The following is a 12,594-nucleotide window of genomic DNA, read 5'->3' as shown; positions in this document are numbered from 1 at the left end:
GCCCAGGATCGAACATTGTTTCGTTCTGCTGTGCATGGAGTCGCTATGAGTCGGTTCCGACTCGATGGCACCTGACAACAACAACAACAAGATGGGTCTGGTGAAAAGAGATGAGGAAAAAAAAAGAGATGAGGATAAGATTCAATAGTAAATAATTGTTATCATGACTATTTGCGACTGTCACAATTGTAAAGGTAGAAGTTTTGTAACAAAAACAGTGGATTAGTTAATCTTACCGTCCAGAAACAGAGGACCCTAGGACCATCAAGGGAGAAGAGCACAAGGAGAATGCAGAACCTTATCCAGAGAAGCAGTGATGCCAGAGATGGAGGCAGAGAGAGGGACATGGAGAGAGGGAGCGGCTGATTTATAGGAAGAGAGGGACTAAGAGCTAGTGGCCAGGAGGCAGACTTGCAGAATGTGCCCTTTGGAGATGTAAATTATTATATATGCCTGAGTGGTTTTTGTTTTTTTAATAAAGCTAAAGTGAATAGAGAGAAATACTATTAACTGATGGTACATGGAGGGAATTATAATCATTGTAATGAAACAAGGTGTAGGATTTGTTGAATGTAAAATTGATGATATGCCCTGTAAACTTTCACTCAATCCACAATAAAAACCTTAAAAAAAAAAAAAAGTATTTGACTTAGATCAGAACCAATTTACAATGGAGTAGTTCAAACAGAATCCTGTTTTATGTCATGGACTACCTGTATTTCCCTCTGTTGCTGTGCCCACCTACCACTCAGCCCCCTAAATCATTTCTTGGAAATAAAAGATTATGGACATAAAAAAATTAAAAAAGAAACTGAGGCCCAGAAGAGAAAAGAACTGGCCCCATGTCCTGCAGCAGCACATCAGTAGGGCAGGGCTGGGAGAGGTGAACTCCCAACCCAGTGCTCTTCCTGGAGCATCACCCACAAGGCTCAACCATCTCTACTCCTAAGCTCTGAGTCCCCTCCTCACACAGACCCTGCAGTCAAACTCAGGGAAGGAGGGCTAAGCCGTGCCCACTGCCATCTGATTTCCCAGACATGAGCTTCCTGCCCAGAGACAGCTGAACAGTGCTTCAGTGAGGCCCAAGTTGAGTGCAGCTGATGATTGAGTCCGCCTGTTTGTGGGGAACCTGGAAAAAAAGGCACCTTGAATATACCAGCTACCAGGTCACAGAGGGAGGCAGGCCAGGCCAGAAGGGCTTGGTCACCTCAGGGGATGCCTTGGTCCCCCTATTGAGCTATCTAGGGTTGTCTCAGCCCTTTTTCCTTTCCTGCTCATACACCTCAGATCTTGGCTATGCCCAAAGTAACACTCCACCCAAATTTTTCTCCAATCCAGGCCTTAAGCTGAGTTCCAAAGCCTGAGTCCAACTTCCTCATGGATGCCCGTCAATCCTTCACTCACAATAAATCCAAAGCTGAGCCCACACTCAGCACTGCCCACAGTGTGAGTCAGGCCCCTGCCCTCTTTGTCACTTCCCAGTCATGTGGGGTCCTACCTTCTACCATCCCTGCCATTGTTCTGTCTTTCTTGTCCCGATGACTCCCAGCACCTACTCCATCATCATGAGTGTTTCCCACATGGACCCCGAGCCACGCTCACTTCAGGAGCAGGAGTGGCCTTTGCATGACACTGGTCCAACTCTGGATGCCCTGCCCATAGTGATAACTGGGTGGGTGCTGGAAGCCTGAACTCAATGGCTCCCAAGGAAGTCAGGGCCAAATCTAGCCTCACCCCCAACCTCACCTTCTCTCCAGTGACCAGTTGCTGACAAGCATATACTGAAAGTCCTGCTTACAAACCAGCCCCGGGGACACAGGAGGATTTTGCCAGCTGCAGTGTGCCCTCCTGGTGCTCATAGCCCTACATCAAGTAAATAAGATAGTTGCCACCCCCCAGTGTCCAGCACAGCACCCCGCACACTGCGTTGCTCTGGAAATATACAGAGAAGGAGGGAAGGGTGCACCCTCGGGAAGCACGGAACCCACTGGCAACCGGGTTGCTAATTAATTGTGGGAAGGTGGCACTCTTCAGAGGAACCTAGAATACCAGCCACACCACCCTCCAGGGTTTTCCAGGGGGAAAATGACAGAGCTGATATCTTCCTTCCTTCCTCGGAGCTTGGCATCGCAGCCTGAAGGCCCAAGGTGTGGGTAGGCCCCCATGCTGCCTTTGCCTCTGCCTCACTGGGCACACATGAATGAATCCCCTCACCACTCTGGACTTCAGTTTCACTCTCCAGAAAGAGGCAACTTGATTTTTACCCTTAAAATACTTTCAACTTCCAATGCCTTACAATTCCAGGGCTCTTTCCTTATCATTAAGGGGCTCTTGTGGTGCTGTGGGATAAATGAATGGATGCTAACCTGAAGGTCTGAGGTTCAAACCCACCATCCACTCCTTGGGAGAAAGATGAAGCTCCCATAAAGATTTACAGTCTTGTAAATGCTATCTATACAGGATCACTGTGAGTTGTAATCTACTTGATGGCAGTAGGTTTGGTTTTGGTTTTTAGATTTCTTATCATTGTCTTGAGACCCCAGGTCTTACAGCCCAGAGTCTCCCTAGCTTAGAGTCCTTAAGGCAGGGCTGCTTGGGATAGAACCAGCTTCTGAAAAGCCTGACTGAGGAGCAGAATTCTGTGGTCAAAGAGTGTGCAGACGGACAAGGTGAGCTGTGTTGGGAGATGCTCGACCTGAGGCCTGCCCCACCTTAAACAGGACACCTTCAGAGTCACTGAAGTGTCTATGACTAAGCCAGGAGCCTTGGGGAGGATGGCCTCCACAGCCCCTCCCCTGAGGGCTCTAAGATCCTGCAATTGGGCCTGGAGCCTCAGCCACACTGGCCAGATCCACAGAATGACGGTTGTGGAATCCTTCCTTCATAAAGAAAAAATGCCAATGTTATTTTAAGACTGCCATGGCATCAAGACAAACACAACTCAAGCTGAATTCATTTTAATCTACTCATTATTATTATTATTATACTCCTTTTTCTTTCTTCTGACTTTTAAAAGAAATTGAAATTAGAACATTTTCTCAGGCCTCTAAAAAAGATTGAGGGTCTCCCTGCCCACCTGTTGCACCTGCTGGAGAAGGAGGCCCCGAGCTTGGCCACACCTGTCACCCAACTTAGTCCTGCTTCTCACTGCTCCCCCAGGCCAGGGGGTCATAAGCATTCTCAAAAGTGTGCACTCTGCTCCCCTGCTTGTCCACTCAGCAACCAGGGGTTTCTGGGATACAAGGATAAGGAGGTAATGAAATGGAAGAACAGAAAGAGAGTGGAGTGAAAGCTCATTTATAAAGCACAAATACCTTAGCTCAAGGCAGTTTTTAAATAATAACTCAGGTTGGGTACTAACTCAGGTTGCAGAAACCTGATCACTTGCCATGGGCTAGTCACCCACTTCAGCCCCGCCCAGTCATAGTATAGGTGGTAGGGTTAGGGGAGAGGGTGCTTAAATATATTGATTATTTGTTACATGCAAATCTTGAGTTAAGCCATATTGTCTCAAGAATCCTGTTGTTTTTGTAGTCCTGGTGTGGTGCTGTGGGTTAATGCTGTGGACTGCAAAGTCAATTTGAACCGCAAGGTCAGTGGTTCAAGCTCACCAGCCGCTCAAGGCTTTATTATTATCTTCATTTCATAGATGAGGAAAATGAGGCTCAGAGAAGTAAATAACTTGGCCAAATTAGCAGCAGGAACCACCAGATACTGACCCAGGACTCTCAATTGCCAAAAGGCTGGCCCAGAGATGCTGTAAAGTGCTCTGTGGGCTGGTCCACAGACCCAGTTCAGTACCAGTGCCTTCCTTCCTGTGCCCCAAATGCTGCTAGGAAGCCAGTTCCCAGCTCAACAGCAGGAAGTAGGCATGGCTCCTACTTGTTTCCTGTCTTGGAAGGCTCTGCCAGCCTGGTCAGAAAGACTTGACCACAGCTGCCACCCAAATTGGCAGGAAATTCAATTTCCCACCACCACTGCCAGGCCAGCTCGCCCTAGCTTGTCCCAGTCCACAGGTGCTGGGCCCCTCTCCAGCCCTTCCTTGACCTAAGGCCAGAGGCTCCCATTGGCTGCCAGTGGCCCAGTGCCCCAGAAGTTCTGCATTCCGATGCCAGCCACCTAGTCCCTCTGACTTGGGGAAATGACTCCAAGACCAAGAGCAGAGGAGACAGAACAGGACCAGACAGACATACCAGTCTGGGACCCAAAGACATTAGATTTTCTGAGAAGAAATCAGACAAGGAGCAAGAAGGGATGCCTACTCATAGCACTGCAAGGTGAAGCTCCCCTAGCCCCGACCACCGCTCCATCCCCCATCACCATTACCCAGGAGCACCCTCACCTCTCGTTTAACCAGAACCTGCTGGCTTATAACAGCCACAGCAGCATTTATCAGAGCCCCCTGTGTCCCAGGCATTTCTTATCACTTACTCCCACAGCATCTTCAAGGCCATTTTACAGATGAGGAGCCTGAGGCTCAGAGAAGGAAAGTGACCAAGCTCACCTACCAGTGGGCAGCAGGATCAAGTGCAGCTCCACCCACGAAAGTGGCAACGTGCAGAGAATAATGGCACAGACTCTGGAATTCAGATTCAAGCTCTGCCACTTGCCAGTTGTGTGACTTTGAGCAAGTCAGTTAACCTCTCTGTGCTTTGTTCTCCTCATTTATAAAGAGGTTAAATGATGGCATGCACCTCAAAGCATCGTTAGGAGGATTAACTGAGTTCAGACATGATGAAACGTGCTTAGAGCTGGCCTGGGGACACAGTAAGTAGCGCAGAAGCGTTGGCTAATCGTTTTATTATTGTTAGTATCAGGCTTTCAAGCCCACAGCTTTCCACACCCAGCCTGTCACATCACAGAGTCCAGCCACATGGTGCTCGCTATGGTGAAAGGTTGAGCTCACCCCCTTCCTAAACCTCTAAACACCACCTGAAGGACAAAGCCCAAATTCACCCAGCCTGTCACATCACAGAGTCCAGCCACATGGTGCTCGCTATGGTGAAAGGTTGAGCTCACCCCCTTCCTAAACCTCTAAACACCACCTGAAGGACAAAGCCCAAATGCCTACAAGGGGGCTTCAAAAATTTCATGGAAAAACTCTGTTATACTTTTACCTGATTTTCCCATGAACTTTCTGAAGCTCCCTCATTTATCTCACTCCCTGCCTTGCTGAGCCTTTGGGAGATTTGCACACATTGTTTCCTCTGTCTGGAACACTGTTACCAAGCTCTTCACCAGACTGATTCCTCTGGCCTCAGTTGAGATACCTTCTCCAAGAAATCTTTCCGGCTGCCATTGTAAGGTTAGCCCCCTCCTCTGGGTTCCTACAGCCCCCTGAGAATGCGTGCCATTTCCAAATGCTTGGTAGCCAAACAAAACCCACTGCCCTCGACTCACAGTGACCCTATAGGACAGACTCGAAGTGCTCCATAGGGTTTCCGAGGTTGTAAATCTTTATGGGAGCAGACATCTTTCTCCTGTGGAGAACTTGGTGGGTTCCAACCGATGACCTTTCTGTTAACAGTCAAATATATAGCCCATGGTGCCACCAGGGCTCCTTAACTCTAGATACATTGGATTCTAATTGCCTGCTTGCAACTCCAACATGAACCGGCAGGCAAAAGAGTGACTTGACCACCACTGCATTCCCAATACAGGGTCTGGCACACAACCATCTAGAGGCCACATATTGGAGGAGTGGGCGATGGAATGGGTGAAGGGAACCCAAACCCAGAGATGGTACCAGGGGGACAACTGAAGACCCTGGTTGAATGCTTTGGAGACAGGTCCAGACCCTGCCTTCCTTGGGGAGCCCTTGGACATCCCCCAACCCTGGCTCTGCTGAGTCACCTGGTCCAGAAGCACATTCTCAATTCTCTGTGCTTCTCCAGCTCCCAGCTCCTGTCTCTCTTACCATGGCCACAGCAAACCCTCTGAGCCCAATCCGTCCCAACTCAGAGTGCCAAGGAGCTGTGCTCACGGCTCCCAAGCAATCGCCAGTGCCTGGGATCTAGCCTAGTGCTTGGACATCACAGGAATCACAGACAAGGTCACACATCAGCCTTGGAAAAATCCAAGCTCCAGAGTGGCAAAAAGGAGACAACAACCCTCTGGTTCATCCAGCCCACACTATGGTCAGACCCTGTGCTAAGCATTTTCTGCCCCATGTCATTTACCCCTCACAGCAACCCGGTGAGGGAGGACAAATGGTCAGCTCCATTTTACAGATGGAGAAACTGAGGCTCACTGACTTGAACAAAGCAGGCAGATGGTAAGTGATAGAGTCAAGACTAGAACTCACCCTTGGGTTTTCCCTCCCACATTGTACCAGGGTTGTTGTACGAACTTGGAGGAAAGGGATGGTATATTACTTCCAAGATTGACTGTTTACAAAAAATGGTGGTTTCAATCCCGAGTTATCTCTCTCTCTCTCGTAACTAGCTCTGAGAGAAGCCATGTCATGAGTAGCCTTATGGAGAAGCCCACGTGGCAAGGAACTGAAGCCGTCTGCCAACAACCATGTGAGTGAGCTTGGAGTGGCTCCTCCAGCCCACGTCCAGCCTTCCGATGGCTGCAGTCCCTGCCAGCATACTGATGCAGTCTTGTGAGAGACTCTGAGCCAACACCATCCCTCCAAGCCGCACCCTGGTTCTTGACCCTCAGAACCTGTGAGATAACAAGTATGTATTATTCAGTCACAGTGTTTTGTGACCATTTGTTACAAGAGCAAACTCGTACATGGCTGCTTCTCCAATCACCTTTTGTAGCTACATGCTTTGGAGCCGCATGATGCAGACTCCATTTTGGCAGTATATGCAGTGGAATTCTCTTCCTTCTCAGAGGCAGGGCTCAGAGCTGAAGGGGGTGCAAGGGTGGGAAAGGTGGGAGCAAGGGGAACACTCACATCCAACCTCCAGACGGATCTGTGCAGAGGCATCTCCCAACTCATTGACAGCTCGGCAGGTATAGACACCAGCATCCCTCTCCTGAGTTGCCCGGATCCGCAGCATCCCGGAGCTGAGGTCCTCCGGGGCCAGAATCATTTCATGACGCCCTGAACCAAAGATAAGAAAGCACTGGGACAGGTTGGAGGTCACTGTAGGAGGCCAGGGTGTCAGGCTACTTGAGACCTGACGCCCCCAGCTCCTGTGGGTCCATGAGACCAGGCTCCTCTGTGTCAACACTGGAACTGTCCAGCCTCACAATGACCTTTCTGGGGAGCTGATTCCCAGAGCCCCAGCAGACAATTCCCCAGGCCTCCTCCCACTTAGCGTACCTCGGTACCAGATGACCCGGGGCAGAGGCGTCCCCGATGCCTCACACTCCAGCACAGCCTCCTCCCCAACGGCAGCGAGCACCACAGCACTGACAGCAGAGACTGATGGTGGGTCTGTGTGTATATGGGGGGGGCGGGGGGGGGCGGGAGTGTTGTATGGGGAATTTAGGACCAGACCTGAGGTGAGAGAGGAAGAGCCTCTTCCCCACCCCCACCCATCAGGGACAAACACAGCCAGGTTTTTAGACCTTAAATGAGTCACTCTCCTGACCAGCCCCTCTCAATAACTCCCTGTTGATACTCACTGAACCTGGAATACCCTAGAAGGTGCCCAAACACCCACCCCTCATCCCATCTCCACTCACTTCACCTCAGCCTCCTTGAAACCACTGGAGCACACCAGATCCATTCCCACCTCAAGACCTGTGCCTGCCTGTCCCTCTGTCTGGAATACTGTTTTGTCCATAGCTCACCTCCTCAGAGCCACTTCCCACTCACCCCCACCCTCACATCACCCTGTTCTATTCTCTTCAGAGGGTCTTTGCCATCAGAAAGGATCTCAGAAACCTTAGAAAAGAAGGAGAAGGAGGAATGGAAACAAAACACAGGAAGTAGGAGACTTGATGTCCCATTGAGAGGACTGCAATCAATGAGATGAAACAAAATGAGTATGAATTGTCGAATGGAAAACTGATGATCTGCTCTGCAGTCCTTCACTCAGTTCACAATAAAATAAAGATAAAATAATGATGTGCGTCATAGAATAAGCATTTAGCCTCAAGGTCAGTTTGAACTGCAAGCTCTGTCGTTCAAACTCACCAGTTGCTCCTCAGAAACCCTATGCAGGGTCGCTGTGAGTCAGAATCGACTCCATAGCACTTAACAACAATAACGATTGGAAGGGGGAAAAATAAAGCATCTTATTAAATTAAGGTGCCCTAAGGAGCTCTGGTAGCGTAGTGGTTACGAATCGAGCTGCGAACCTTAAGGTCAGCAGTTCCAAACTACCAGCTGTTCCACAGGAGAAAGATGAGGTTTTCTGCTCCCATAAAAATTCACAGCCTTGGAAGCCCTGTACAGGGTCGGAATCAACTCTACAGCACTTAACAACAACAACAACAGTGGTGCTGTGGGTTAATGCACCAGACTGCAAAGCCGTTTGAATTGCAAGGCCGGCGGTTCAAGCTCACCAGCTGCTCTTCGGAAACCCTATACAGGGTCACTATGAGTCAAAATCAACTCGACGGCAATTAACAACAACAACAACAAGTGGTGCTATGGGTTAGGCACTGGGCTGCTAACCACAGATTGGTGGTCGAAACCCACTAGCCACTCCTCTGTAAAGATTTACAGTCTCAGAAACTCAGGGTCACTATGAGCCAGAGCCAGGTCACTGTGGCCTTGGGTTTGGTATCTCACAGAGTTATCGATTTGCCTGTTTGTTTTCTGCCTCCCCTGTTAAGCACAGGCTCCATCTGAACCGAGTCTGTGTGTTCATTGCTGTACCTCAGTGTCTGGCATATAGACTTGTAGTAGTAGTTGCTCAATAAAGATTTGTGGAGAGCAGGAGGGACAGAGGAAGAGACGGGGAGGAACGGAGGGGAAGGTCCCGAGTACCTGTGTAGTACAGAGTGACAGTCTTCTTGTCTGTGCCAACTTCATTAGCAGCCTGGCAGCTGTAATTCCCAGCATCTTCAGGAGCCACTCCCTGAATGATCAGTGTTCCCTGGGCATCCACAAGGACTCTGGAGTCATGCCATAAAAAAACAAGTCCCACAGCAGGTCACACAAGAGGGTGTTCTACAACCATCACTAATAACAAATGCACTCACATCCCCAGTAACCAAATTCTCCACTGACTGTTATTCTGCTCTCGGCTGGGCCCTTTCCATACATTGCCTTAGCTCATTCACAAGGCTCAGGGAGGTGACAGGATTTGTCCAAGGTCACCAGCCTGCATGGATCCATCAGTCTCAGGAGCCATTGTTGTCTCTTGATGTTCCTGAGACTCAAATAATCCCATGGGGAAGGCGAGGCAAATGTAACTCTCCCATCCAACTCCCACAGAGGTAACATGGCCCAGGTACCCTGGGATCCTTGTGTCCTGGGCCCTCACCTGCTGTCCTCTGTCAGGGCATGGCCTTCTCGGCTCCAGGAGATGTGGGGTGTGGGGTACCCAGAGGCTGAGCAGCTGACCCTCACCTCCACACCCTGAGAGAAACGCTGGGACCTGGTGTGGATGCTGACCTGTGGGGCCTCTGCGGTCCAAAGAGTAGACAGGCAGGGAAGAGCTCGTCAGAGCAGCTGGCCCATCATCCCAGGAACCCAGACCCAGCCCCTTCCCCTTTTCCTGTGTCCACAGATGGGTTAGACAGAAAAAGCAAATGCCCACAGGGCCTGATCCCTCCAGCAGTGGCTTCCCTGGAAATGGGTGGTTCAGGCAGTCAGTCACAGAAAGCATCTCCTCTCAAGTCATAGGGGCAGCAGTTTTTCCAATGCCCCTCAGCCTGAAGTCCTTCTCAGAGAGATTCAAGATGTCAGGGTTGAGATGGCTCTGTCTGGTCCCCAGGGACCTTTCTGTGGTTCCCAAGGCCTGCCCCAGAATTGGACCCAGATGTATGTTCTATAAGGGCTCTCTGGAGCTCACAGTACAACAGATGTGTCTGGTTCAAACAGGAGTCTTAGCCATCTCATCTAGAACTGGCAGGTGCACCCTCTCCCACACCTGTGACCGACATCGCTAGCCGATCTCCTTCCTGCAGAGCCTGACTATGGCCTCAATGCCTTCTCAACATACTTCAGGTAGCCACAGCCAAGTAAGAATCACTGCCATAGGAGAGGAAACTTGTTCCAACACTCTTATTTTCACACTTGGAGAAAGAGAGTCCTAAGATCCTAAAATGGAGAATCTGTCTAAATCCCGGATAGATTTGAGGCCATGACCTGAATCTCCCAACTCCCTGAGCAGTGTTTTTTCCACTGTTTCCTCCACTCCATCTGGTTGCTGTGGTTTAACCCCTGCTTGGGCTTTCACAAGTTTCCAATATCATAATACCTGCCCTACACTGAGAAAATGAGCAACAGAGGCACTCAATGGCAGGAGAAAAGGACAAGGCAAGATGAAATTGGCCTGGCCTGTAACAATAAATTGCTATAAATTGGTTTGGTTTTTGGTTTCATAGTAGAAACTCAGGTTAGATATTAGGATGAACTTCTAGACAGTGAGAACCACTAGACTTTGGCACAGGTGGTCACAGGAGGCTACAGAATCCTCTCTCCCTACAAATTCAGAAAACACAGGAAAGGCTGACGTTGTCTGCCAGAGATGAGTCTGGGGCAGAGGAATGAGGTTGATGTCTTCTATGGTAAATGCTAGGTAATGTGTGGAATTATAGGAACAGCAGTAACAAGAAGAGCCTCACCTCTCACCAGAAGCCAGACGGATGCCCTTGTGACCCCATTGGCATTGCTGGCCACACACTGGTACCTTCCGCCATCACTAGGAACGATGTCACTGATCTCCAGGGATAGGTCAGCCAGTTGGGTGACTCGGCCCACAGAGGCTGGCAGAACCCGCCAGTCCCGAATCCAAGTCAAGTTGTAGGGTGCCTCACCGAGGACTTGGCAGGACAGGGTGGCAGTCTCCCCTGGTGACACAGTCACGTTGGGGGTAGGGACCAGCTGTGGTGGGGGATCTGCAGAAATATGAGCAAAGGAGGGTCTGAGGCATTGGCAAGAGTGGGCAACCATCTTGCAGGCCCTGGTGGGGTCCAAGCTCTGGAAGCTGCAACATACACCATGTCCCTGAGGACACGTCGCTGACAAAGCAGTTACCCAGCATCTGTTCTCCATCCCAAGGACGGCGCCACCCTGGGGAGGGCTCCTTCTACCCCTGCCATCACACCCTCCCAGGGCTGCGTGGCATGTGCGTGCCTTCCATGCCAACACCAGCCGCAATATTAAACAAGTGCTCCACCACTCTTCACATCCTCTGAGCCGATAATCCCACCCTGGGGAATAAAGCCTTGGAACTAACCCAAAAGGGCGAACATGTAATGTGTACAAAGCTACTCTGTGCAAACCGCAGAATAACAGCCAAAGTTTAGAATCTGGTCACTGTCTCAAATGAGGGAGAGCTAAGCAAACTGCTATCTTGATAGGAAAAAAGCCTTAAGAGTGATTGTTCAACACAGGAATAACCTGGACCCAAACAACATTTCAGGAGGTAATCACCAGATCTTTTTTCCTAGTCTGTCTTAGTCCTGTTGAAACCTATTTGATATCATAACAACACACAAAACTCCACTGAAGCACGGATGGTGGCTGAACATAAGGTACATTGATCGGGAATCAAACTCAGGTCTCTCGCTTGATGGTGAGAATTCTACTGCTGAATTACTAATGACATTGTTAAGATATTAATAATTGTTAAATCTAAGTAATGGATGTATACATTTTATAGTATTCTCTTCTGCTTTTCTGTGCTCATAATTTATTTTTTTAAGGTAAAATTTTGTTAATTCATGCACATTTTACTTATTGACATTCTATATTGTTGGGTAAGGAGCTCTGGTAGCGTAAGGTAGTGTAGTGGTTACAAGTCGGGCTGCTAATCTCGCGGTCAGCAGTTCGAAACTATCAGCAGTTTCATGGGAGAAAGATGAGGCTTTTTGCTCCCGTAAAGATTTACAGTCTCGGAAACCCTATACAGGGTGGCTGTGAGTCAGAACCGACTCCACAGCACATAACCATTACCACCATATTGTTGTGTGATGAGCAGGCTGTTGGTCAGTATAACATCATCCTATCTTTGTTAAAAGTACACACAGGGACTACATGGAGATGCTTTTGAGGATATCGCTATAGAGTGGAAGGGGTACAAATTATTTTGATCTTCTTTTTGCTTGTTTATATTTTTCCAACCTTTCTATAAGGAACATGTGTCTTTTTTATAACTAAGGAATGTGGAGTAGCTCATCTTTCCAAGTTTGTTAGGTTCCTTTTCTTCTCTTCAAGACTTACGAGATTACAATAAAACACCAACTTCATTGGTCAGTTTGAACTCCAAAGTTGGCAGTTCAAACTCAACAGTCACTCCTCAGAAAGGCCAGACAGGGTTGTGAAGAGTCGGAACTGACTTGAAGGCACTTAACAACAACATAGGAGTCTTCCAATTTCCCAGAGCTTAATGCCACCATCCTGAGTGAGAATCTGGAGGGGATGAGGGGCATGGGACAGCAAGATCCCTGAAAGTACCTGGGGTCAGCCACACCCCAAAGTCCAAATCAAGAAGTCAGGGGTGGGTGGGGTTAAGG

General features: G+C 49.1%; 1 protein-coding gene across 1 annotated transcript in view; it reads right to left on the bottom strand.

The window, feature by feature from the left end:
- Nucleotides 1-12,594, bottom strand: part of HMCN2 (hemicentin 2) — a 190,529-nt gene that overhangs the window by 118,989 nt on the left and 58,946 nt on the right. Inside the window, 5 exon segments of the mRNA XM_006834988.1 lie at nucleotides 6,908-7,057; nucleotides 7,280-7,393; nucleotides 8,897-9,024; nucleotides 9,396-9,537; nucleotides 10,702-10,974. Of these exon segments, the coding sequence (XP_006835051.1) occupies nucleotides 6,908-7,057; nucleotides 7,280-7,393; nucleotides 8,897-9,024; nucleotides 9,396-9,537; nucleotides 10,702-10,974 (807 nt within the window).

The sequence above is a fragment of the Chrysochloris asiatica genome, unplaced genomic scaffold (assembly GCF_000296735.1).
Source record: "Chrysochloris asiatica unplaced genomic scaffold, ChrAsi1.0 scaffold00014, whole genome shotgun sequence".
Taxonomy (NCBI): domain Eukaryota; kingdom Metazoa; phylum Chordata; class Mammalia; order Afrosoricida; family Chrysochloridae; genus Chrysochloris; species Chrysochloris asiatica.
Note: the sequence above shows the minus strand (reverse complement) of the source record. Positions and strands in the feature narration are given on the sequence as shown.